The following is a 27,425-nucleotide window of genomic DNA, read 5'->3' on the forward strand; positions in this document are numbered from 1 at the left end:
CACTTTTGGCGTTTTAATTAATTAAGCATTTCAATATTGAACCTATAATTTTAAAATTTTAACTATTTTCAATGATTAAAACCTAAATATCTTATCAATTAGATCCACTTTTTCATAATAGTGCATCCATATTTCCGAAATCCTGGATACGACTCTGATTGGGTTCACGTGAAACCATACTTTGCTAGATCCGCTTCTGCAGTCCTCATAGTTCCAAACCTTAATTAAGAACTTATATATAAACTTCCATCAAGAACAGAAATTCAAGAAAGCAAAGATGAAAATAGAAAGAAAACAGAGAGTAGTACTAGTGCCATACCCATTCCAGGGGCATTTAACACCAATGCTACAGCTTGGAAGTATCCTTCATTCACAAGGCTTTTCTGTTATAGTTATACATACTGAGTACAATACTCCTAATTATTCCAATCATCCTCAATTCGTCTTCCATTCAATGGATGACGGATTACAAGGAATTGACCTATCATTTCCGAGTTTAGAAAACATGTATGATTTGAACGAAAACTGCAAGGCGCCTCTCAGAAACTACCTTGTTAGTATGATGGAAGAGGAAGGTGATCAGCTTGCTTGTATCGTTTATGACAACGTCATGTTCTTTGTCGATGATGTAGCCACCCAGTTGAAGCTTCCCAGCATTGTCCTGCGTACTTTCAGTGCTGCATATTTGCACTCTATGATCACCATTTTTCAGCAACCTGAAAAATATTTACCTTTTGAAGGTATGAGAACAATTACACATACTCTGCTTCAACATCTAAATGAAAAAATCATCCTTATAGTTAATGTTTTCTTAAGGGGCGTGCAAACAGAAAAAATGACAAGTAAAGTTATTTCAGTTTCAGTAAAATATTTTGGTACATTTTTCTTCCATTATGCTCATCTTTTGCTAAGTTTGCATTGATTACTCTATGCAATTTCAGATTCTCAGCTGCTGGATCCATTACCAGAGCTTCATCCCTTGAGATTTAAGGATGTACCGTTTCCTACCATCAAAAATACAGTTTCAGAACCGATACTAGACTTCTGTAGAGCAATGAGTGATATAGGATCATCTGTCGCGACTATATGGAACACGATGCAAGACTTGGAGAGTTCAATGTTATTACGCCTTCAAGAACATTACAAGGTGCCCTTCTTTCCAATAGGCCCTTTACACAAAATGGCACCTTTGGCCTCATCGACTAGCATACTAGAAGAAGACAATAGCTGCATCGAGTGGCTTGATAGACAAGCCCCTAACTCTGTTCTCTATGTCAGCTTGGGTAGCCTAGTGAGGATTGATGACAAAGAGCTAATTGAGACTGCTTGGGGATTAGCTAATAGTGATCAACCCTTCTTGTGGGTTATTCGACCGGGCTCTGTCTCTGGCTTTCAATGTGCTGAGGCACTGCCTGATGGTTTTGAGAAAATGGTAGGAGAAAGAGGACGAATAGTGAAATGGGCACCACAAAAACAGGTGCTTGCACATCCCGCGATAGCAGGCTTTTTCACACATTGTGGTTGGAATTCTACGGTTGAAAGTATTTGTGAACAAGTCCCTATGATATGCAGGCCATTTTTAGGAGACCAACCGGTGAACGCAAGGTATCTGAGCCAAATATACAAGGTTGGGTTCGAATTGGAGGCTATCGAGAGAACGGTAATAGAGAAAACAATACGAAAACTCATGTTAAGTGAAGAAGGCAAAGATGTGAAGAAAAGAGTAGTAGACATGAAACAAAACATAATTGCTGCTATGCAGATTGAAGGCACTTCACATAAGAATCTGAATGATTTGGTAGACTTCATTTCTGCCTTGCCATCACGGCTCGCTCCGCCATTGCCTGTTGTTGGGGCAATCATGAGCTCAAACCATATAGCAAGCAAGTGTATCATAGAGTCTTGAGTTATTTTTGAGCTCAAACCATATATTTGTGGCCTGTTAGCTTGGCAAGACAACAAGTCCTTAATCACAAAAGGAAGAATAAGATAAGAAGTGAACTTTTCATAAGTCCATGGTGCAAATACTGAAGCAATTTACTTTAGTTTGTTGATTGGTTTTATAAGTTGGGAACTTTGACATATTGTTCCTAGTTGGTAGGATAATATTTTCGTGGAAAATAAATGATTTTCTTACTTATTTTGTGGTGTTTGATTAGTAAAGAATATTATTGTCCCAAGAGTATCTATTTACACATAGACCTGGAACCACCCTATAACATAGGCACGGACTTGACTCGACCCGACCTCACCCCAACACTGACCTAAGACAAAACCCTGACCTTGACATCGACTCAAAACTTGATCCTCGATCAGACCCTGACCTAACCTTAACCTAGGACCTGACAACTGACCCCATGCCACGAGCTGCAACCCGAAGTTAACTCTGAACCTAACCTCAACCCAGATCCATGACCCCGTCCAGAGACCTCAACCCCAACGAGGACCCGACTCCTGACCCCAATCTCAAATCTGGACCCCAATCCCGGGTCCCAACTGGACCCAAGAGTATTTATTGATTTTGTTTTCAACTCATTTGATATTCGATATTTATATGGCATTCGACTATGAGTGACTTCATAAGTGAGTAACTGTTGGAATAAAAATCAAAATTAGGTGACTTTGTACGTAAAACACTTATAGCTGAGTGACATTTGGAATAAAATTCAAAGTTGAGCAGCGTTCGGAGATAAAATGATGTTTAGACATTAGTAATACAAAGGTAAAACAAATTAAATTAACTAGTACACAAAATTTGTAAAGGGAGTTTTGACCTTAATACAAAGGTAAAACAAATTAAATTAGCTAGTACAAAAATTGTAAATGAAGTTTTGACCTAAATAATACAAAGGTAAAGCAAATTAAACTAACCAGTACAAAATTTGTAAATGAAGTTTTGACCTTAATAATACAAAGGTAAAACAAATTAAATTAACCAGTACAAAATTTGTAAATGAAGTTTTGACCTTAATAATACAAAGTTAACACAAATTAAATTAACTAGTACAAAATTAACTATAAACTTGTATACATAAACTTCCTTCAAGAACACTATTACTTAACTCTTGAATAGAAGAGAAACTCAAGAAAACAAAGATGAAAATTGAAAGAAAACAGAGTGTAGTACTAGTACCATACCCATTCCAGGGGCATTTAACACCAATGTTGCAGCTTGGAAGTATCCTTCATTCACAAGGCTTTTCTGTTATAATTGCACACCCTGAATACAATACTCCTAAATATTCCAATCATCCTGAATTCGTCTTCCATTCTATGGATGACGGATTAAAGGGAATTGAAATATCATTACCGAGTTTAGAGAACATATATGATTTGAATGAGAACTGCAAGGCGCCCCTCAGAAACTACCTTGTTAAAATGATGAAAGAGGAAGGTGATCAGCTCGCTTGTATCATTTATGATAATGTCATGATTTTCGTAGATGATGTAGCCACTCAGTTAAGGCTTCCCAGCATTGTCCTGCACACTTCCAGTGCTACATATTTGCACTCTATGATCACCATTTTTCAGCAGCCAGAAAAATATTTTCCTTTTGAAGGTATGAGAACAAACACATTCTCTGCTTCAAGATTTTAATGAAAAATCATTTCGATAACAATAACTATGCTTCAGTCACAAACAAGTTGAGGTCGGCTATGTGAATCTTCACTGACCATGTTCCCTATTTACATTCATCACAAGCCAATATTATAGAAAATAAAAATAAAAGTAGAAATGAAAGGTACCCTTTCCAGTCGATTTTACTTGCCGTCCTTACATAAAATAGATGGTCCAAGATAATTGTCATTTTAGAAAAACAAGATATAATTAACTATTAGTTTTCACTTTTATCTTTACTCAATAAATGTGGAAAGAAATTAATGTGGTGGAGAAGAGAGTAGTATTAAATTGAGATCAAATAATAAACAAGGATAATTTGGTCAAATTACACTTTAAGTTATTGTTTTCTTATAGGGCGAGCAAAAAAAATGACAAGTAAAATGGAACAAAGTGAGTACTAGAAGGATAATTCAGCCTATAATCTTTTTCTTCCGTTATGTTGTATCTTTCGCTTAAGCTTGCATTAATTACTCACTACAATTCCAGATTCTCAGTTGTTGGATCCGTTACCAGAGCTTTATCCCTTGAGGTTTAAGGATGTACCAATTCCTGTTGTTAATAATACAGTTGCAGAACCGGTACTAGACTTCTTTAGAGCAATCAGCGATATAGGATCATCTGTTGCGACTATTTGGAACACGATGCAAGACATGGAGAATTCAATATTGTTACGCCTTCAAGAACATTACAAGGTGCCCTTCTATGCAACAGGCCCTTTTCACAAAATGGCGCCTATGGCCTCATCGACTAGCATACTACAAGAAGATAACAGCTGCATCAAGTGGCTGGACAGACAAGCTCCTAACTCTGTTCTCTATGTCAGCTTAGGTAGCCAAATGAGGATTGATGACAAAGAGCTAACTGAGACTGCTTGGGGATTAGCTAATAGTAATCAACCGTTCTTGTGGGTTATTCAACCTGGCTCTGTCTCTGGCTTTCAATGTGCTGAGGCACTGCCTGATGGTTTTGAGAAAATGGTAGGAGAAAGAGGACGAATAGTGAAATGGGCACCACAAAAACAGGTGCTTGCACATCCCGCGGTAGCAGGCTTTTTCACTCATTGTGGTTGGAATTCTACGCTTGAAAGTATTTTGGAGGAAGTCCCTTTGATATGCAGGCCATTTGTAGCAGACCAGCCGGTGACAGCTAGGTATCTGAGCCAAATATACAAGGTTGGGTTCGAATTGGAGGTTATCGAGAGAACGGTCATAGAGAAAACAGTAAGAAAACTCATGTTAAGTGAAGAAGGCAAAGATCTGAAGAAAAGAGTAGTAGACATGAAACATAACATAGTTGCTGGTATGCAGATTGATGGTACTTCACATAAGAATCTAAATGATTTGGTAGACTTCATTTCTGCCTTGCCATCACGGTTCGTTCTGCCATAACCTGTTGTTGGATCAAATATAGCAAGCAAGTGTATCATAGAGTCCTGAAGTTAGAAGAATTACAAACTTTTTGTTGCCTGTTAGCCTTGCAAGACAAAAAGTCCTTAATCACAAAAGGAAGAATAAGATAATTAGTGAACTTTTCTGAAGTCCGTGGGGTAAATGCTGAAGCAATATAGCAGCCTGCTACAATCACAAAACTTTATTATTTTAGTCTGTTGATTTGTTTAATAAGTTGGGAACTTTGACATATTGTTTGCTAGTTGTTAGAACTGAGATATATTTACTCTTTGTTATCCCCATGTTAAAAATATAATATGTAGTATACAACGAGGGAGCTAGTAAAACAATGGTTGTGTTTGGTATGAATGAATATGTTTTCCTAGAAAACATTTTTGTGGAAAATAAATGGTTTTCTTACTTATTTCCTGGTGTTCGGTTAGTATAAAGAAAATGTTGTCCCATGAGTATTTATGTATAATCTGGGCAAATACTATGACATGGACCCAGACTTTGAATCCCACCCTTAACATAGACCAGGACTTGACCCGACTTCACCCCAACACCGACCTGAGGCACAACCCCTGGTCAGTCCAATTATGATCATGTAAATACTAGTGAACGACTTCACACGCAGAAATGATAGTTTTTGGAGTGATAAACACCACGGTATTCTCTGAAACAGAGTGATTAGGCTAGAGGAGAGGATAAATAACTAACTAACTAACATTTGTCAAGGTAATTAATAGGGTGTTTATTTTGTCAAGGGTGATTTTCATTCAATCACTTGATCGTGCTGCTGCTAATTAAATACTGCATCTAAAGTCTTTGGACATACATAAAGGCTCTCCTCCTTATTTATGATAAATTCCTCTAAATATAAGAGTGTTTTACTAGGTTGAAGGGTAGAGGGGCGATCATAAAGTGCCAAAGAAGGCAAGAATAAGGCCATTTTGGATATGGTTTTGGAACTCCTTGTTTCATTTATCTATGAGGGCTAACTTGATATTTTTTTTTCTTACTCACCAAAGATTCCAAGTTCAAATCATGGCACATCTTTTTTCTTTTATTGATTTCTCGGTCTTCTATGAGACTAGCCAAGTAGTCAGGCTAGTCACATTTAAAGAAGGAAATGACATTTAACGAAGACCTCGATGATTCAGGGTTGAATACTTCAATCCCATCAGGCTAATCTAAGCAAGAACCTGAGACTAAAGTAGGATCACTATCCAGCATGTGAAATTTCGACCTTATTGGCATCAATGTGCTCCATATCTACCAATATTTCCTCGTATACCAACAAATCATATACAGGATTGAATCAGTTAAATAATGTGTCTATTCTTTAATACATTAACAAGTAACTGCGAATGTGATTAAAAATTTCGCAGCCATAGGGGAGGACTTTTGTACCTGAAAAGCGGTAGGGGAGGGTGCTTGAGCTCGAGTATCCAGTGCTATGGTTGTCCTGCAATCAATTTGGCAATCTCGGAATCAATCTTTTAACTCACTACACCATCTTCTCCATGGCTTTATCCATTTGTTAGATATTTTTTCTCTGTGTTTCCATATCCAATTAGGAGCACAAGTGCTCTTTTTGGTGTTTTTTTTTCTCTGGTCTTATTGTCAAGCACCTTGAGCGCTTATCATTCTGAGTGATCGTCTTCATCTTTTTCTCCTCTTTTTTTTTCCATATTTTTGCATGCGATCGTTACCTTTATGGTCTTGCAAGCAACAATTGAAGTAAAAATATTAGCAGACAATACAATACAATCTCAACAATTCTTTGCATTCCAACAATTTTTCAAATTTTAAACTTGATTGTTTCAACTTAATTTCTAGTCAATTAATTTCTTGGCTGATGGCTTTATTTATTAGCACTAACTAATATTCTGATTTTTTTTTAAAAATAGAATAATTAATAGAGTAAGGTCATTTTGGCTATGCATTGCTTATGCTTACAAGTCGGGGTGTCAAATGATGGGTTGAGTTGAAATTAGAGATATTAAAATAGGTTGAAATAGAAATCGGGTTGGATCTTGACCCGCCCAAGTTTACTTTGGGCTCAAATGGGTTGGGTTTAAATGGGCTAAAAAACGGGTTGGGTCTTGACCCGTCCAATTTGACCTGATTAATCTCAGTAATTTTAACATAGTGATATTTAACTTTTATAGTCACAATTCAAATTTCAGCTCAAGATTTTTTTTAAAAAAAAGTTACAAATGGATAGATAAATCCTAAAAGATGTTAAATAGATAATAATTCATACCTTTAATATAGGAACATATCTTAGTAAAGAGTTTTAAAACGGGTTGAAATTGGAGATTGAATTGGGCTCAATTGGGATTCTCTTAAAATTGGTTAGGCTTGAATGGGTTGAGATTGAACCCAATTCAAATTATCTTGAGCACAACCCTTAAAATTATGGGCGGGTTCTGGTTCGGGTTAAAAAAGGAATTGGATAATTTCAATTAAAATCGGGTAATTTCAATTGATTTGGGGGTTTCCGTCCAAGGAGGGATATATTTGTTAAGTTTATTGACGGCAGGGGTAAAAATAACTTGCTTTTAATGGTAAGGGTAAAGTCAACCAATAAAACAAAGTTGAGGGGTAATTTTGACCCTTTTCCCTATAATAAATAAAAAGAAACTACAAGGTGAGAAATCGAACCCTCACCAACGAGGTAAAAAATCAAATAATCAACTAACTGAATTACTACGATTAAAAAAACAAAACATGTTGAAAACATTGCACATCAACTTTTCTTGATGTTATTGTCTGGTCCATGAATACTGAATTATTGGACTAAAAGACATGCATACTAAAGGCACAAGCAGTATGAGGCTTCTTGTGGCTCTTGTTACTCCCTTTTTGTGATTGGAAATGGTGAGTAGTTTCAATTTTATCACCACTCATTCAATACCAAGTACCAAGCAAAGACTGATTCAAAATTTGAATTTCGAAAGTCAATAAATTTTATTTTGATCATGAATTCACGCATAGATTTTTTAAAATACAATTTACATAGTTAAAAACAATGCAAAAAATGTTATAGTCACAATAATTTGTAATTCAAGATATTTAAAAAATATATGAAAAAACTACGGTGAAAGAAAGATTTGTTTGAATTTCGAAATCCAAAAAAAATCACAAAAATTGGAACAGAAAAAGTAGGTTTTTATAAAGATTTCAAGTTAATATATAATAATAACTGAATCTAGAGTTAATATTTATAGATTTTAAGGAAAATTTCTTAGTACACTACAAATACATTATTAGAGCAAAAGCTATTGGGTTCACGTTAACGCAAATACTTTTTAAGTTTGAGAGTTATACTACTACTACTAAACTCTTGAATTGAAAAGAAACTCCAAGAAAGCAAAGATGAAAGTAGAAAGGAAACAGAGTGTAGTACTAGTGCCATTCCTACTCCAAGGGCATTAAACACCAATGCTGCAGCTTGGAAGTATCCTTCATTCACAAGGCTTTTCTGTCATAGTTGCACATACTGAATACAATAGTCCCAATTATTCCAATCATCCTGAATTCATCTTCCATTCTATGGATGACGGATTAAAGGGAATTGACATGTCATTCCCGAGGGTAAAGAGTATATATCGTATGAACGAGAGCTGTAAGGCGCCCTTGAGAAATTACCTCGTTAGGATGATGGAACAGGAACAGGAACAGGAAGAGGATGTGCAAGGTGATCAGCTCACCTGTATTATTTATGACAACAACATGTTTTTTGTCGATGATGTAGCCACTCAGCTGAGGCTTCCCAGCATTGTCCTGCACACTTTCAGTGCTGCATGTATGAACTCTATGGTCACCATTTTTCAGCAACCAGAAAAATATTTTCCTTTTGAAGGCATGAGAACAAACACATCCTCTGCTTCAAGATTTTAGTGAAAAATCATTTCGATAACAATAGATATTCTTCAGTCACAAAAAAGTTGAGGTCGGCTATATGAATCCTCACACACTGTGTTCCATATTTACATTCATCTCAAGCCAACATTATAGAAAATAAAAATAGCAATGAAAGATACGCTTTCCAGTCAATTTTACTAGCCGTCCTTACTAAAAATAAATGGTCCAAAATAGTTGTCATTATAGAAAACCAAGATATAATTAACTACTAGTTTTCACTTTTACCCTTAATAAATGTGGAAAGAAATTAATGTGGTGGAAAAGAGAGTAGTATTAAAGTGAGATCAAATACTAAACAAGGATAATTTAGTCAAATTACGGTTTTAGTTAATGTTTTCTTATAGAGCGTGCAAAAAGAATGACAAGTAAAATGGAACGGAGTGAGTACTAGAAGTAACAGGGCCAAAAGTCTCCTAGAAAGCATAGGACCTTACGTACACGTATTAACATGACTAAGATATATTCTCCACTAATTGGTATAGCTTATAATCGTTTTCTTCCATTATGCTCATCTTTTGCTAAGTTTGCATTGATTACTCACTACAATTTCAGATTCTCAACTGCTGGATCCGTTACCGGAGCTTCATCCCTTGAGATTTAAGGATGTACCGTTTCCTACCATCAATAATACAGTTCCAGAACCGATACTAGACTTCTGTAGAGCAATGAGTGATATAGGATCATCTGTCGCGACTATATGGAACATGATGCAAGACTTGGAGAGTTCAATGTTGTTATGCCTTCAAGAACATTACAAGGTGCCCTTCTTTCCAATAGGCCTTTTACACAAAATGACACCTTTGGCCTCATCGACTAGCATACTAGAAGAAGACAACAGCTGCATCGAGTGGCTCGATAGACAAGCCCCTAACTCTGTTCTCTATGTCAGCTTGGGTAGCCTAGTGAGGATTGATGACAAAGAGCTAATTGAGACTGCTTGGGGATTAGCTAATAGTGATCAACCCTTTTTGTGGGTTATTCGACCTGGCTCTGTCTCTGGCTTTCAATGTGCTGAGGCACTGCCTGATGGTTTTGAGAAAATGGTAGGAGAAAGAGGACGAATAGTGAAATGGGCACCACAAAAACAGGTGCTTGCACATCCCGCAATAGCAGGCTTTTTCACACATTGTGGTTGGAATTCTACGGTTGAAAGTATTTGTGAACAAGTCCCTATGATATGCAGGCCATTTTAAGGAGACCAACCGGTGAACGCAAGGTATCTGAGCCAAATATACAAGGTTGGGTTCGAATTGGAGGCTATCGAGAGAACGGTCATAGAGAAAACAATAAGAAAACTCAGATTAAGTGAAGAAGGCAAAGATGTGAAGAAAAGAGTAGTAGACATGAAACAAAACATAGTTGCTGCTATGCAGATTGAAGGCACTTCACATAAGAATCTGAATGATTTGGTAGACTTCATTTCTGCCTTGCCATCACGGCTCGCTCCGCCATTGCCTGTTGTTGGGGCAATCATGAGCTCAAACCATATAGCAAGCAAGTGTATCATAGAGTCTTGAGTTATTTTTGAGCTCAAACCATATATTTGTGGCCTGTTAGCTTGGCAAGACAACAAGTCCTTAATCACAAAAGGAAGAATAAGATAAGAAGTGAACTTTTCATAAGTCCATGGTGCAAATACTGAAGCAACTTACTTTAGTTTGTTGATTGGTTTTATAAGTTGGGAACTTTGACATATTGTTCCTAGTTGGTAGGATAATATTTTCGTGGAAAATAAATGATTTTCTTACTTATTTTGTGGTGTTTGATTAGTAAAGAATATTATTGTCCCAAGAGTATCTATTTACACATAGACCTGGAACCACCCTATAACATAGGCACGGACTTGACTCGACCCGACCTCACCCCAACACTGACCTAAGACAAAACCCTGACCTTGACATCGACTCAAAACTTGATCCTCGATCAGACCCTGACCTAACCTTAACCTAGGACCTGACAACTGACCCCATGCCACGAGCTGCAACCCGAAGTTAACTCTGAACCTAACCTCAACCCAGATCCATGACCCCGTCCAGAGACCTCAACCCCAACGAGGACCCGACTCCTGACCCCAATCTCAAATCTGGACCCCAATCCCGGGTCCCAACTGGACCCAAGAGTATTTATTGATTTTGTTTTCAACTCATTTGATATTCGATATTTATATGGGCATTCGACTATGAGTGACTTCATAAGTGAGTAACTGTTGGAATAAAAATCAAAATTAGGTGACTTTGTACGTAAAACACTTATAGCTGAGTGACATTTGGAATAAAATTCAAAGTTGAGCAGCGTTCGGAGATAAAATGATGTTTAGACATTAGTAATACAAAGGTAAAACAAATTAAATTAACTAGTACACAAAATTTGTAAAGGGAGTTTTGACCTTAATACAAAGGTAAAACAAATTAAATTAGCTAGTACAAAAATTGTAAATGAAGTTTTGACCTAAATAATACAAAGGTAAAGCAAATTAAACTAACCAGTACAAAATTTGTAAATGAAGTTTTGACCTTAATAATACAAAGGTAAAACAAATTAAATTAACCAGTACAAAATTTGTAAATGAAGTTTTGACCTTAATAATACAAAGTTAACACAAATTAAATTAACTAGTACAAAATTAACTATAAACTTGTATACATAAACTTCCTTCAAGAACACTATTACTTAACTCTTGAATAGAAGAGAAACTCAAGAAAACAAAGATGAAAATTGAAAGAAAACAGAGTGTAGTACTAGTACCATACCCATTCCAGGGGCATTTAACACCAATGCTGCAGCTTGGAAGTATCCTTCATTCACAAGGCTTTTCTGTTATAATTGCACACCCTGAATACAATACTCCTAAATATTCCAATCATCCTGAATTCGTCTTCCATTCTATGGATGACGGATTAAAGGGAATTGAAATATCATTACCGAGTTTAGAGAACATATATGATTTGAATGAGAACTGCAAGGCGCCCCTCAGAAACTACCTTGTTAAAATGATGAAAGAGGAAGGTGATCAGCTCGCTTGTATCATTTATGATAATGTCATGATTTTCGTAGATGATGTAGCCACTCAGTTAAGGCTTCCCAGCATTGTCCTGCACACTTCCAGTGCTACATATTTGCACTCTATGATCACCATTTTTCAGCAGCCAGAAAATTATTTTCCTTTTGAAGGTATGAGAACAAACACATTCTCTGCTTCAAGATTTTAATGAAAAATCATTTCGATAACAATAACTATGCTTCAGTCACAAACAAGTTGAGGTCGGCTATGTGAATCTTCACTGACCATGTTCCCTATTTACATTCATCACAAGCCAATATTATAGAAAATAAAAATAAAAGTAGAAATGAAAGGTACCCTTTCCAGTCGATTTTACTTGCCGTCCTTACATAAAATAGATGGTCCAAGATAATTGTCATTTTAGAAAAACAAGATATAATTAACTATTAGTTTTCACTTTTATCTTTACTCAATAAATGTGGAAAGAAATTAATGTGGTGGAGAAGAGAGTAGTATTAAATTGAGATCAAATAATAAACAAGGATAATTTGGTCAAATTACACTTTAAGTTATTGTTTTCTTATAGGGCGAGCAAAAAAAATGACAAGTAAAATGGAACAAAGTGAGTACTAGAAGGATAATTCAGCCTATAATCTTTTTCTTCCGTTATGTTGTATCTTTCGCTTAAGCTTGCATTAATTACTCACTACAATTCCAGATTCTCAGTTGTTGGATCCGTTACCAGAGCTTTATCCCTTGAGGTTTAAGGATGTACCAATTCCTGTTGTTAATAATACAGTTGCAGAACCGGTACTAGACTTCTTTAGAGCAATCAGCGATATAGGATCATCTGTTGCGACTATTTGGAACACGATGCAAGACATGGAGAATTCAATATTGTTACGCCTTCAAGAACATTACAAGGTGCCCTTCTATGCAACAGGCCCTTTTCACAAAATGGCGCCTATGGCCTCATCGACTAGCATACTACAAGAAGATAACAGCTGCATCAAGTGGCTCGACAGACAAGCTCCTAACTCTGTTCTCTATGTCAGCTTAGGTAGCCAAATGAGGATTGATGACAAAGAGCTAACTGAGACTGCTTGGGGATTAGCTAATAGTAATCAACCGTTCTTGTGGGTTATTCAACCTGGCTCTGTCTCTGGCTTTCAATGTGCTGAGGCACTGCCTGATGGTTTTGAGAAAATGGTAGGAGAAAGAGGACGAATAGTGAAATGGGCACCACAAAAACAGGTGCTTGCACATCCCGCGGTAGCAGGCTTTTTCACTCATTGTGGTTGGAATTCTACGCTTGAAAGTATTTTGGAGGAAGTCCCTTTGATATGCAGGCCATTTGTAGCAGACCAGCCGGTGACAGCTAGGTATCTGAGCCAAATATACAAGGTTGGGTTCGAATTGGAGGTTATCGAGAGAACGGTCATAGAGAAAACAGTAAGAAAACTCATGTTAAGTGAAGAAGGCAAAGATCTGAAGAAAAGAGTAGTAGACATGAAACATAACATAGTTGCTGGTATGCAGATTGATGGTACTTCACATAAGAATCTAAATGATTTGGTAGACTTCATTTCTGCCTTGCCATCACGGTTCGTTCTGCCATAACCTGTTGTTGGATCAAATATAGCAAGCAAGTGTATCATAGAGTCCTGAAGTTAGAAGAATTACAAACTTTTTGTTGCCTGTTAGCCTTGCAAGACAAAAAGTCCTTAATCACAAAAGGAAGAATAAGATAATTAGTGAACTTTTCTGAAGTCCGTGGGGTAAATGCTGAAGCAATATAGCAGCCTGCTACAATCACAAAACTTTATTATTTTAGTCTGTTGATTTGTTTAATAAGTTGGGAACTTTGACATATTGTTTGCTAGTTGTTAGAACTGAGATATATTTACTCTTTGTTATCCCCATGTTAAAAATATAATATGTAGTATACAACGAGGGAGCTAGTAAAACAATGGTTGTGTTTGGTATGAATGAATATGTTTTCCTAGAAAACATTTTTGTGGAAAATAAATGGTTTTCTTACTTATTTCCTGGTGTTCGTTAGTATAAAGAAAATGTTGTCCCATGAGTATAATCTGGGCAAATACTATGACATGGACCCAGACTTGGAATCCCACCCTTAACATAGACCAGGACTTGACCCAACTTCACCCCAACACTCCTTTTTTCATTTTTCTACAAGGTCTAACTTGATATTCCTTTTTCATATTCACCAAAGTTCAAATCACGGCACATTTTTTTTTCTTTTAATGATTTCTCGGTCTTCTATGTGAGTAGCCAAGTAGTCAGGCTAGTCGCATTTAAAGAAGACCTGAATGATTCAGGGTTAAATACTTCAATCCCATTAGGCTAATCTAAGCAAGAACCTGGGACTAAAGTAGGATCACTATCCAGCAGTGAAATTTCAACCCTATTGGCATCAATGTGCTCCATATCTACCAATTTTTCTTCGTATGCCAACAAATCATATACACTCCACCCTTAATCTCTAATTAACTCGAACCCTTAATCTCTAATTAAAAATTAGGCACTTACCACTCCACCACAATCTTTATTGATAAAAGAGAAAGAGTTATGGTATTCATGAATGGAGCGGAAATTATGAGATAAAGGGTGATGTAACTCTTAAATGAATAAAAGTTATAAGTCTCAACATTATCCTAGTAAGGACTTAACAATACTTCATAGTCTCCATAGTGATCATGTAAGAAAATGCTAAGGAAATTGGTGGTGATAACACACTCAGTTATAGAGAAAAAGGTATGTATTATTTCGTATAAATCTCCGAGTATAAATCCTTCACAATTCAATTTAGGGAAGAGGAGAATTATAGAAGATAATCATAATATCAGATAATACATATAGTAGCCTAAACATGAATTTCACCAAGAAGATTCAACATATATTATATAAATAAATGGGATAGATAGAAAAATTGAACCTTCGTATAACTTAAAATTCAAGTAATTAACCAACAAAATTATTAGAATAAAAAAAAACATTTTAAAAACATGCACATCAATTTTTCTTGATATGAGTGTCTCACCATGAATACTTAGGGCTCGTTTGGCCATGCGATATGGTATCATGATGTAGAATCATGAGATGAAATTGAAGGTTTGTTTGGACATGTCATATGAAATTTTTGTGTTGTATATTTTCTCATAAACATAAAAATCCCATAAGTTGTAAAACTATTAAAATAGCCCCAATTGTTTATTCAATCTTATCAAATAAACAAAAAATTATAAAATTGCATAATAAATTATTACAAAGTTATTTGTTCTCCACTTAAGTAATTGTTTCATCTAACTTTAATTTAATAAAAAAAATTGAACATAAATTGTAGTGTACTAGTCTTTAATATAATCCTCCCACATAGTATGGACAATTTCCTTACGTTGAACTTGCATTTCTCGATCATGTGACCGAGAAGACGAACCAACATTGTTACTTTGAGCCATTTGTTGGTCAATATCCTCCGCAACTATATCTTCATGTTCATAGACCATAAATATTTTATCACTACTTTGGTATTCTTGCAAATAATTATGTAACTATGACAATTTTCACTTGTGTATCAATATCATAATGATTCATGCCTTGTTTCAGTATTCTAAATCTATTTTTCCAAGCTCCAAAAGTCTGTTCAATCACATTGCGCAGAGATGAATGCCTATAATTAATTAGTTCTTTGGCATTTTGAGACTCTCTTTCACTTCCTCGGTAATCTTGCAAATGATAGCGTAGTCCTTTGTATGGAGCTAAAATTCCTTTTGTGTTTCGGAAACTAGCATCAACAACATAATATTTATCTACCAAAAAATATTTTATAAAGAATTACTAAAAGCATATGTGACGTAAATGAGACAACTATGTGTAAATAAATAATATTTATTCTAAGGATGTAATTTAAAGTTACCATGTGGCGGAAATGGAAATTTGTGACGTTGGTTCAACAAGTGCATTCTCAAGTACTTTACTATCATGTGCAGTACCTTCCCAACCAGCAGCAACAAAGGTAAATCGCATATCAAAACCACAAGCACATAAGACATTTTGTGATGTTCTTCCTTTGCGATTACGATATGTTTGTTGCACCGCTTTAGAAACCTCCCCTTCTATATATGTTCCATCAATCGCACCAACACAATCCTACCAAATAAAAAATACATCAATATTAGTTTAGTGAACATAAAATAAATTGGAAGCATTATAGAATGCACTTCATAAAAATAGTGTTTGTAAGAGTAATAAAAATAGTGCTTCCAAGACAATGCAAAGTCATAAAATAAATATTATCTCTTTAAACAAAGTTGATAGAAAATATGTAACTAAATACTAATAACTTACACATAAAATATAAATGTTCACTTATTAAGGCCATAAAATAAATTTATTAATGTGATTGAAATTTTACTTAAACCAAGGCCAAAATCGAGTATTATGTCGAATTTTGGAATGTATACCAGTCATATTTTTTTGTTGTATAAATGTTGGTGCCATCTTGCTAATTGCCTCGGCAACAATTTTAACATGCCGGTTAATTGTTTCAAGTGAATGTTGAAAAGTTTCACAATCGTGAGGTGTGAGTTAAAGTGACTATATATTGGTGAGAATAATAAATTTTAAAAAGTAATGATGTGATTATAAATTTTATTTACATATGAAACAAATGGTTAGTAGATATAAATGTGGAGTTGTTTTAACAAAATATAAACTCATGAATCAATTATTGTATTAAAATATCTCAAATCATGATATGGAATCACCATATAATTCCATATAATGGTTTTTGGAGAATATGGTATCACCTCTCATGATATGGAATTATGAAATGGAATCAGCGTAAAATCACATATCCAAACGCTGATTCCATCTCACGATACCATATCGTGATATAGTATCGCATGGCCAAACGCCTACTTAATTATTGGACTAGAAGACTTTACATGAGAAAATGATCAAAATGGTCCTTAATGTATGGGCTTTGATTCCATTTGGTCCTTAATGTATGGACTTGATGGAAATGGTCCTTTATGTATCATAAATTGTGATCAATTTGATCCTTAACCCTAAAATTTTAATGGCAGCGATTATTTTTTAAAGAAATTAACTAAAATCGCTACATGTGGAGCAATTTCCCATTATTTTTTAAGCAGTCCTCGCTTCGGGAATTTTTAATAAAAAAAAATTTAAACTTTTTTAAGAAAATGGCTGCTATAGCAGCTATTTCTATTTTTTAAACGTTGTTGGGGCAGTGTTGTTAAAAAAAATAAGTCACAACAGCGATTTTAAAGAAAAAAGAATTTTTTTTTGGACCGGCAGCAATTTTTATGTTTTTTAAAGGAGTAACAACGTCAATTTTGTCAGAAGAAAATCGCTCCGTCAGGAGCGATTTTTTTCCCTTTTGGTTAAAAAAAATTGATGTGCCATTTTGGAATTTTTAGAAACAGGGGAAGGAAATTCTTGAACGAGCGCATCTTTTACATATTCCGTGTATTTTGACTGCAAAAAAAAATAATATTAATTTTAGGGTTAAAGACCAAATTGATCACAATTTATGATACATAAAGGACCATTTCCATCAAGTCCATACATTAAGGACCANTCACCTCTCATGATATGGAATCAGCATAAAATCACATGTCCAAATGTTGATTCCATCTCACAATACCATATCGTGATATAGTATCGCATGGCCAAACGCCTACTTAATTATTGGACTAGAAGACTTTACATATATAAAGTCAAACAGCACCAATTTCAAGATTGAGGGCTTACTTGTGGATCTCGTTACTCTTTTTTGGGGATTGAGAATGGTGAGTTGTCCCAATTCATTACCAGTCATTCAATATTTCCTCTATTTCTAATTACTTGTCTATATTTTTTTTAAAATTATTCTTAATTACTTATTTGTTCATTTTGAAAAATTTAGAAAATATAAAAGTTTTTTCCTATAATATACTCTCAATTAATTACTTTGAAAAAAGTAGAACTTCTTGAAAATGTTAAATCTTTAATTCATCTACTTTATAATTAATAGAAGTAAAATAGTAAATTTACTATATCAATAATTGTTTTTCTTAATAGGTATGTCAATTCAAAAGTGAACAAGTAAAATCTCCCATGAGCATCAAGTAGCAGGTCAACACAGTTTATAACAAATAAAAACAAAAGGTACAGATCTGAGCGAAAGCTACTTGATTCACATTAACCCAAAACTTTAATGCTAGATCCGCCCCTGCTGGTCAAGAGTCCCAAAATTTGAGAGCTATACATAAACTTCCTTCAAGAAAACTAGTACCTCGTACTACTAAACTTTTGAATAGAAGAGAAATTCAAGCAAAACAAAGATGAAAGTAGAAAGAAAACAGAGTGTAGTACTAGTGCCATTCCTACTCCAGGGGCATTTAACACCAATGTTACAGCTTGGAAGTATCCTTCATTCACAAGGCTTTTCTGTTATAGTTACACATACTCAACACAATGCTCCTAATTATTCCAATCATCCTGAATTCGTCTTCCATTCTATGGATGACGGATTAAAGGGAATGGACATGTCATTCCCGGGTTTAAAGAGTATATATCGTATGAACGAGAGCTGTAAGGCGCCCCTGAGAAACTACCTTGTTAGGATGATGGAAGGGGAAGAGGAAGGTGGTCAGCTCGCTTGTATCATTTATGACAACATCATGTTCTTCGTCGATGATGTAGCCACTCAGCTCAGGCTTCCCAGCATTGTCCTGCGCACTTACAGTGCTGCGTATTTGTACTCTATGCTCACCATTTTACAGCAACCAGAAAAATATTTTCCTTTTAAAGGTATGAGAACAATTACTTCAACATCTAACTGAAAAATCATTTCAAATTCAATAATATAGCAATAACTACGCGTCAGCACCAAACAAGTCGGGGTTAGCTATGTAAATCTCACTAACCATGTTCCCTATTTACATTCATCTTATGCACCGATGATTATAGAATAAAAAAGGAAATGAAAAATACTCATTCCATTCGATTTTACTAGAAATAGATGGTCAATAGACTATAATCTTTTTCTTACAGTATGTTGTATCTTTGGCATTTATTATCTTTTGCATTGATTACTTACTTGCAATTCCAGATTCTCAACTGCTGGATCCGTTACCGGAGCTTCATCCCTTGAGGTTTAAGGATATACCAATTAATGTCGTTAATAATACAGTTCACGCACCGATACTAGACTTCAGCAGATCAATGAGTGATATAGGATCATCTGTTGCGACTATTTGGAACACGATGCAAGACTTGGAGAATTCATTGTTGTTAAGCCTTCAGGAACATTACAAGGTGCCTTTCTTTACACTAGGACCTTTTCACAAAATGGCACCTATGGCCTCATCGCCTAGCATACTAGAAGAAGACAACAGCTGCATCGAGTGGCTCGACAGACAAGCTCCTAACTCTGTTCTCTATGTCAGCTTAGGTAGCCTAATGAGGATTGATGACAAAGAGTTAATTGAGACTGCTTGGGGATTAGTTAATAGCGATCAACCCTTCTTGTGGGTTATTCGACCGGGCTCTGTCTATGGTTTTCAATGTGCTGAGGCACTCCCTGATGGTTTTGAGGAAATGGTAGCAGAAAGAGGACGGATAGTGAAATGGGCACCACAAAAACAGGTCCTTGCACATCCCGCGGTAGCAGGCTTTTTCACTCATTGTGGTTGGAATTCTACACTTGAAAGTATTTTGGAGGAAGTCCCTTTGATATGCAGGCCATTTCTAGCAGACCAACCGGTGAACGCAAGGTATCTGAGCCAAATATACAAGGTTGGGTTCGAATTGGAGGTTATGGAGAGAACGGTCATAGAGAAAACAATAAGAAAACTCATGTTAAGTGAAGAAGGCAAAGATGTGAAGAAAAGAGTAGTAGACATGAAACAAAACATAGTTGCTGCTATGCAGATTGATGGTACTTCACATAAGAATCTGAATGATTTGGTAGACTTCATTTCTGCGTTGCCATCACGACTCGCTCCACCAACACCTGTTTTTGGGGCAATCATGAGTTCAAACCATATAACAATCAAGTGTATCATAGAGTCTTGAAGTGAACATTTCTCAAGTCCACGAGGCAAATGCTTATAGAGTCTTGTCAACTACTTTCTCATTTTAGTTTGTTGATTGGTATAATAAGTTGGGAACTTTGACATATTGTGTTCCTAGTTGTTACAACTGAGTTTGATTTCCTCTTTATTAGCCCTATGTTACTACTTCCATATGCTTTGCTTGAAAATATAAGACCTTAGTATACAACAAGACAGCAAGTAAAATAAAAGTTGTGTTTGGTATGAAGGTCCTACGAAAAAGAAAAGTTTGTTACTTATTTTCTGGTATTTGGTTACTAAAAAAGAAAGGGAAAAGGCTCAAATATGTCATCGAACTTTGAGAAAATGCTTATCTATGATATCTGTTAAAAGTTTGATTCATTTATGTCATTTCAGTTAACAAATAATTGCATGGATATGCCTTTTCTCAAACAAAAATGATAGACTCATGTATTGCTCGTTGAATTTGTATCAATCAGCATCAGGGTTGTTTCTTGAAGAAGGAATGAGAAAAGTCTTCCTAGTGTCTTTTAGTAAAGAATTAGGATACATGATGTCTCCCAGGCTTTGATTTAGTACCCGTTTGGATTGACTTATTTTAGGTGTTTTTAAGCAGTTTTGAAATGTTTGGATAAAGTTAAAAAGTGTTTATAAGCACTTATTTTAAAGCCAAAATAACAAAAATAAGTCATAAGTTAGAAATCCTAACTTATGGCTTTTGGCTTATAAGTCATAAGCTAAAAGTCAATCCAAACAAGCCCTTAGTGGTAAGAGCACATCAATTTATGTGTAGGTCAAGTGTATGTCACGGTTCAAATTTTGAATAGTCGCCAAACTTTTGGAAGGTCAAAAGTGCTTTTTCTTAAATTTTTGCTCATCTTCAAAAAATAGCTTAAGGTGTTTAACTAATCTTTATGGAGGGACAATAAGTGCTTCTAAAGAATAGCAAAAGTTGTTTTTCATAACATAAAAAATAGTTTCTCCCCTAAATCACTCTTTTTGAAAAACACTTTTGAGAAAAAATTACACTTAGAAACATTTAAAAAAGTTCAGTCAACCACAAATTATTGTTTTTAACTTTATAATCAAACATAAAAACTTCTCACCTAAAATAAAAATTCAAGTAATCAATCAATTGAAGTATTAAATTATTATTATATTTTTCAATACTTTTTTGACCTATCTCGATCCTTCCGCGTACTCCTACCATCAGTCTCTCGACTTTCGCACCTCCTCGGGGGTTACAGCACCTCCCTCTGCACATGTTAAAAATATGCACATCAATTTTTCTTGATATTATTGTCTGGCCCTTGAATACTGACTAAAAGACATACATATTAAAGACACAAACAGTACCATTTTACACCCTTCTGTGATTGGGATTGGTGAGTTGTCCCAATTTTATCACCACTCATTCAATATCAAGTAGCAGGCTTCAAAATGTGAAATTTGTACTTCTTATATTCTAATTTATGTATCATAATTTAAATTTCAAGAGTCAATAATTTTATTTTGGATATAGATTTTTTAAGTTTTTTGAAACAAAATTAACATGTTTAAAAACTACGCAAAAAATATTATAGTCACAATATTTGTAATTTAAAATATATGAAAAAATTATGGTCAAAGAAAGATTTATTTGAATTTTGAAATCTGAAAAATGTTACATAAATTGAAATGGAAAAAGTGGATTTTTATAACGAATTCAATTTAGTATATAATAATAACTGAATCTAAAGTTAATATTTATAAATATTTACTATTCTCTCCGTTCCTTTTTATATGTCATCCCTTTTTATAAATAATTAATTCATAATACTTGTCATTTCATAAAATCAATGCATAAATTATCATATTGTTCTTTTTTTATCCTTGTGAGTTATTAGCCTTGAAAATATATATTTGATCAACTTAGAAAAGCTAAGTAAATGATTCATGTTCATGGGTTAAATTAATTAATCAAAATAAATTAATTGATATTCATTGATTGAAAACTTGAATTCCAAAAAAATAAAATAAAGGTAGAAGGGTTAAATTACATTATTTCTTAATACTAATATAAAGTAAAAATATGACATATAGAAAGCAACGGAGGGATAGTAAATTTCTTAGTACAAATACTTAATGAAAGCAAAAGTTATTAGGTTCACGTTAACCTAAAATACTTTTTTTTAAGTTTGAGAGCTATATATAAAGTTCCTTCAAGAACAATACTAAACTCTTGAATAGGAGAGAAATTCCAAGAAAACAAAGATGAAAGTAGAAAGAAAACAGAGTGTAGTACTAGTGCCATACCTTCTCCAGGGGCATTTAACACCAATGCTGCAGCTTGGAAGTATCCTTCGTTCACAAGGCTTTTCTGTTATAGTTGCACATACTGAACACAATACTCCTAATTATTCCAATCATCCTCAATTCGTCTTCCATTCTATGGATGACGGATTAAAGGGATTTGACATGTCATTCCCGAGTGTAAAGAGTATACATTGTATGAACGAGAGCTGTAAGGCGCCCTTGAGAAATTACCTTGTTAGGATGATGGAAGAGGAAGGTGATCAGCTCGCTTGTATCATTTATGACAACGTCATGTTCTTTGTCGATGATGTAGCCACTCAGCTAAAGCTTCCCAGCATTGTCCTCCGCACTTTCAGTGCTGCATGTATGCACTCTATGGTCACCATTTTTCAGCAACCAGAAAAATATTTTCCTTTTGAAGGTATGAGAACAAACACATCCTCTGCTTCAAGAATTAAATGAAAAAATCATTTTGAATACACTTCAGTCCCAAACAAGTTGGGATCGGTTATATGATTCCCAATTGATCATGTTCCCTACTTGCATTCATCTCAAGCAAACATCATAGAAAATAAAAATAGAAATGAAAAGTACTCCTTCCAGTTCTTCTTTACGATGGTCCAAAATAGTTGTCATTTTAGAAAATCAAAATATAATTAACTACTAGTTTTTAGTTAATATTTTCTTAAGGGGCGTGAAAAGAAAAGGTCAAGTAAAATGGAATGGAGTGAGTACTAGAAGCAATAGGGATACTAACATTTTTATTCCATTATGCTCTATCTTTCGCTAAATTTGCATTTGATTACTCACTACAATTTCAGATTCTCAGTTGCTGGATCCGTTACCGGAGCTTCATCCCTTGAGGTTTAAGGATGTACCAATTCATGTCATCAATAATACAGTTCCAGAACCGGTATTAGACTTCTATAAAAGAATAAACGATATAGGATCATCTGTCGCGACTATTTGGAACACAATGCAGGACTTGGAGAATTCAATGTTGTTACGCCTTCAAAAACATTACAAGGTGCCTTTTTTTCCAATAGGCCCTTTTCCCAAAATGGTGCCTTTGGCTTCATCGACTAGCATACTAGAAGAAGACAACAGCTGCATTGAGTGGCTCGACAGACAAACCCCTAACTCAGTTCTCTATGTCAGCTTGGGAAGCCTAGTGAGGATTGATGAAAAAGAGCTAATCGAGACTGCTTGGGGATTAGCTAACAGTGAGCAGCCGTTCTTGTGGGTTATTCGACCTGGCTCTGTCTCTGGCTTTCAATGTGCTGAGGCACTGCCTGATGGTTATGAGGAAATGGTAGGAGAAAGAGGACGAATAGTGAAATGGGCACCACAAAAACAGGTGCTTGCACATCCTGCGATAGCAGGCTTTTTCACACATTGTGGTTGGAATTCTACGCTTGAAAGTATGTGTGAACAAGTCCCTATGATATGCAGGCCAAGTTTAGCGGACCAACTGGTGAACGCGAGATATCTGAGCCAAATATATAAGGTTGGATTTGAATTGGAGGTTATGGAAAGAGAGGTAATAGAGAAAACAATAAGAAAACTCATGTTAAGTGAAGAAGGCAAAGATGTGAAGAAAAGAGTAGTAGACATGAAACAAAACATAGTTGCTGCTATGCAGATTGATGGTACTTCACATAAGAATCTCAAAGATTTGGTAGACTTCATTTCTGCCTTGCCATCACGGCTCCCTCCGGCAACGCCTGTTGTTGGGGCAATCATGAGTTCAAACCATACACCAAGCAAGTGTATCATAGAGTCCCGAAGTTAGAATAATTACATATTTTTGTTGCCTGCTAGCTTGGCAAGACAACAAGTCCTTTAATCACAAAGGAAGAATAAGACTAGAAATAAACTTTTCTTAATATCTTGGTGGCTATGTCAAGGCCATTGGGCCAATGCTAGTTTCTCACCTTAGTTTATTGATTTTGGTTTAATATGTTTGGAAACTTTGACATATTGTTTCCTAGTTGTGAGAACTGAGTAATATTACCTCTTAGCATTTATGATAAATTGTTGCTCCGTAGTTTTTTCCCTATGTTTACTACTTGTCTACTACTCTACTTCCAAATACTTTGCTTGAATATAATAGACTTGTATACGTAGTATACAATGCGATTTGGTAGGGTATATAAAAATAATGGTCAATTAAGTGTATTAATAATGTTTATATTAGTTATACTTGTATTAATCTTACACAAATTATTTCTTACGTATTATTTTATTTGGAGTATTAAAAATAATATGCATTGCATAAAAATATTTATTTACAAAAATATCCTTTACAATTATGATGAAAAAAATATTAAAAGAATTTTGAGGGGTAATTGAGTTTTTAACCATGCTAATGCATGCATTAAATCTCTTGCATTACTAATAACTAGAAATTCATGGTATTAATAAAAATACCTTAATACACAATAAAATTATTTCTACACAACATAAAAATATATACCAAAAAATTACTAATACACCAAATTAATACATTTATTATTTTTATTAATATACTCTATCAAACGACCCCTAAACATATTGGTATTGTAGTATACAATGAGACCAACTGAGTAGGTAAAAGACCATATATATTCGAACAGGACTGAGTGAAGTGAACATACCCTTACAATTTGAATATAAGAAAATAATTCTACAAAAAATAATTATAAGCTATTTTCAAAATTTTCATATGTAAAAACAAAAAAAAAAACATATTTGTAATGGTATTACAAATGTAAAATTGCATTATAGTAATTTATAAGATAAAAATATATTGAATTTTATATTTTAAAAAAGGCAAACTACATAAATCCCATTAGTTTAGGTCTTAATTACTAAGATTCTTGATAGTTTCAAATATTACTTCTTCTCTGTCGAATTTTAAAATCGAGATACGTATTTTATTTTTTAAATTAACTGGGTCTGGTTGTAACTGATTTCCTTAATTAGAGGAGTAAATGATGATTTTTAGAATACATGAACCATTAATTAAGGAGTTTAAATTTAAGATAGTTATCCAATATCATATTTAAGGGATTTGTGTATCTAATTAAATCTTTTAAAATATATGGTATAAATATTAAAAGTGATAGTATATGTAATTATTTTAAACTAGAGGTAAATATAGTATATATGGTAGTGATATATGTATAGTTACGTAGTTTTTCCTTAAAAAAATTGGTCCCTTTTTTTTCTCTGGGCCTTTTATCCCAAACAGTGTCCAGTAAAACCCTAGCCCCCAAGTCCCTCTGTATATAAAGAAGCACAACTCTGTTCAGAATTCAAACCCTAGCATAGCTCAACTATGGCGGAGCAGCCGCCGTTCCTTCTCATCTATCTCCTTTCAATCGAATTGATTGAATTTTACTTGCTTTTTTTTTTGTTTTGTTTTGTAGTTTTGCAGTTTTGCCTTTCTTTTTGAATGTGCAAAAGCATTGGTACATGATCCTAAATGATGAAGACTTTAAATGAAGCTATGGATTAACATCCAAATGAAGCTTTTTTTTGTCATAGTTACTCTGATAGGATGTTTTCCATCTCCATTATTGTTTGTTTCTAGTTTTCTGTGCAATTATCATAGTTTGTTAGGTTGTATAGATCATGGAAGATCTAATCTGTGTTTTTGATGTCTATTAATTATGCTGATAATCATTTTGATTGAGTCTAGAGTTTATCAGAAATAGTCTCCGTACCTTCTATCCACTTGTGAGAATGATGAAGGGCAACTTTGCCGAGGTGATCTTTTATTGTAGATTTTCCTCTTTTTCCCTGTTGCCAATATTGTAATTGGACAAGCTTGGAGTAGTTTTGATTGATGCCTACTTGTAGTTTTGCATCAATTGATCCTCTAGCATGCCTACATTTTTTCAAAAATTGAAGTTTTTCACTTGTATCTCGGGAGTGTGGAATGTACGCAGATCTTACCTATTGTTTCTCTGGAAATTGAAATGTTGATTGCTCGTTTTTAATGGCAACTTTGCCGAGGGTATCTGTTACTGTTGATTCCCTCTTTTTCCCTGTTGCCAACATTTAAATTAGTTGAAGCTTGGATTAATTTTGGTTGATGAATATATTTGTGTATGATGATACCAGCCACTTCCAACTTGACAACATTCTTATTTCTTATTAAGCTTTACTTTCTTTTGCTTTGTTTTTCTGAGAATGGATTCAGGTACTCAAAACAGACTTTTACATAAAGAGCATATAATGGTCATATGCATTATGAGCAAACATCTTCAAAATCATAAATGAATCACAAGTGCAAATGAAAAGTAACTTAATAGTGAAATTGATTAAAAAAACCTGCTATTCAATTACAAATCTAAGAATTAGAGAATTGAATTATGCAATTAATCTAGAGAAATAAATGTTAGGTCACACATTGACCAACTAGAAATTTTAGATAATTAAGAGGAAATGACATATACCATAATATATATAATCATTTTTAATATCTCAAGGGGTTGTTTCCGATCATTTTTACATTAGCTAAGGAAAATCTGTCATGATCTGTCACTTTGTCGTTCAAAATGCGACTTCAGAATATCTTGTCTTAGAAGACTATAGAATGCACTTGTGTAGTATTTTTTATTTTTACTTTAGCCCCCTAGGAAACTCTAGAATGCTATTGTGTAGCATTTTTTATTTTTACTTTAACTCCTAGGAAGTAGTATAAATAGAGGGCTCTCATGTTGTAAAACATCTAACCAAGTGTAAAGCATTCTAGTTTTGAACTCAAATTTTAGTAATGCCAAGAGAGTTTTGCATTCCACTGTCTTGATGCTTATTTTAGCCCATAAAGATATTTAGTGAGTCTACACATTTTATTCTCCCCCGACTCTTAAATCCCTGAGAAAGGTTCATGTAAATCTCATCAGGTCATTGAGCGCGCTCTCTCCTGTGTCTACACACCTGAACAATATACATACTGTGCTTCTCTATGTATGGATATGAGGAACTTTTGTATTGGAGTTCAATTTTTTTTGTCAGATATGGAATTGTGGATAGTGCAATGATTCCTACTGTTGTTGGTTTTTCTACTTAGTTGGGAAAGATACTTCCTTT

At 34.5% G+C, this 27,425-nt stretch overlaps 2 protein-coding genes across 20 annotated transcripts; both read left to right on the plus strand.

Annotated features, from left to right (window-relative positions):
* Positions 1-239: 239 nt before the first annotated feature.
* LOC125864397 (UDP-glycosyltransferase 76E1) lies at positions 240-24,306 on the plus strand. 19 transcript variants are annotated; one of them, XM_049544383.1, is made up of 6 exons: positions 240-740; positions 942-1,187; positions 9,741-9,926; positions 13,094-13,292; positions 19,719-19,806; positions 23,887-24,306. In XM_049544383.1, exons 1-6 carry the CDS (start codon positions 278-280, stop codon positions 24,136-24,138), a joined length of 1,434 nt encoding a protein of 477 aa, XP_049400340.1. In that variant the 5' UTR covers positions 240-277; the 3' UTR covers positions 24,139-24,306. The 19 variants fall into 19 exon arrangements, with proteins under 19 accessions (XP_049400340.1, XP_049400337.1, XP_049400334.1 ...); XM_049544380.1 differs by lacking the exon at positions 13,094-13,292 and having other exon boundaries at positions 9,741-10,030; positions 19,624-19,806; XM_049544377.1 differs by lacking the exon at positions 13,094-13,292 and having other exon boundaries at positions 19,520-19,806.
* LOC125864421 (UDP-glycosyltransferase 76E1-like) lies at positions 3,064-3,669 on the plus strand. Its single transcript, XM_049544420.1, has one exon. It carries the CDS (start codon positions 3,097-3,099, stop codon positions 3,595-3,597), a length of 501 nt encoding a protein of 166 aa, XP_049400377.1. The 5' UTR covers positions 3,064-3,096; the 3' UTR covers positions 3,598-3,669.
* Positions 24,307-27,425: the final 3,119 nt, after the last annotated feature.

This window comes from Solanum stenotomum, chromosome 5 (genome assembly GCF_019186545.1).
Source record: "Solanum stenotomum isolate F172 chromosome 5, ASM1918654v1, whole genome shotgun sequence".
NCBI lineage: Eukaryota > Viridiplantae > Streptophyta > Magnoliopsida > Solanales > Solanaceae > Solanum > Solanum stenotomum.

Coding starts and splice junctions, on each gene's coding strand:
- LOC125864421 (XM_049544420.1), top strand. CDS start 3,097: ATGAAAATTGAAAGAAAACAGAGTGTAGTACTAGTACCATACCCATTC.
- LOC125864397 (XM_049544375.1), top strand. CDS start 18,318: ATGAAAGTAGAAAGAAAACAGAGTGTAGTACTAGTGCCATTCCTACTC. Junction 18,787..19,087: donor AAAATATTTTCCTTTTAAAG/GTATGAGAACAA, acceptor TTGCAATTCCAG/ATTCTCAACTGCTGGATCCG. Junction 19,807..23,886: donor TGGAGGTTATGGAGAGAACG/GTCATAGAGAAA, acceptor ATGGAAAGAGAG/GTAATAGAGAAAACAATAAG.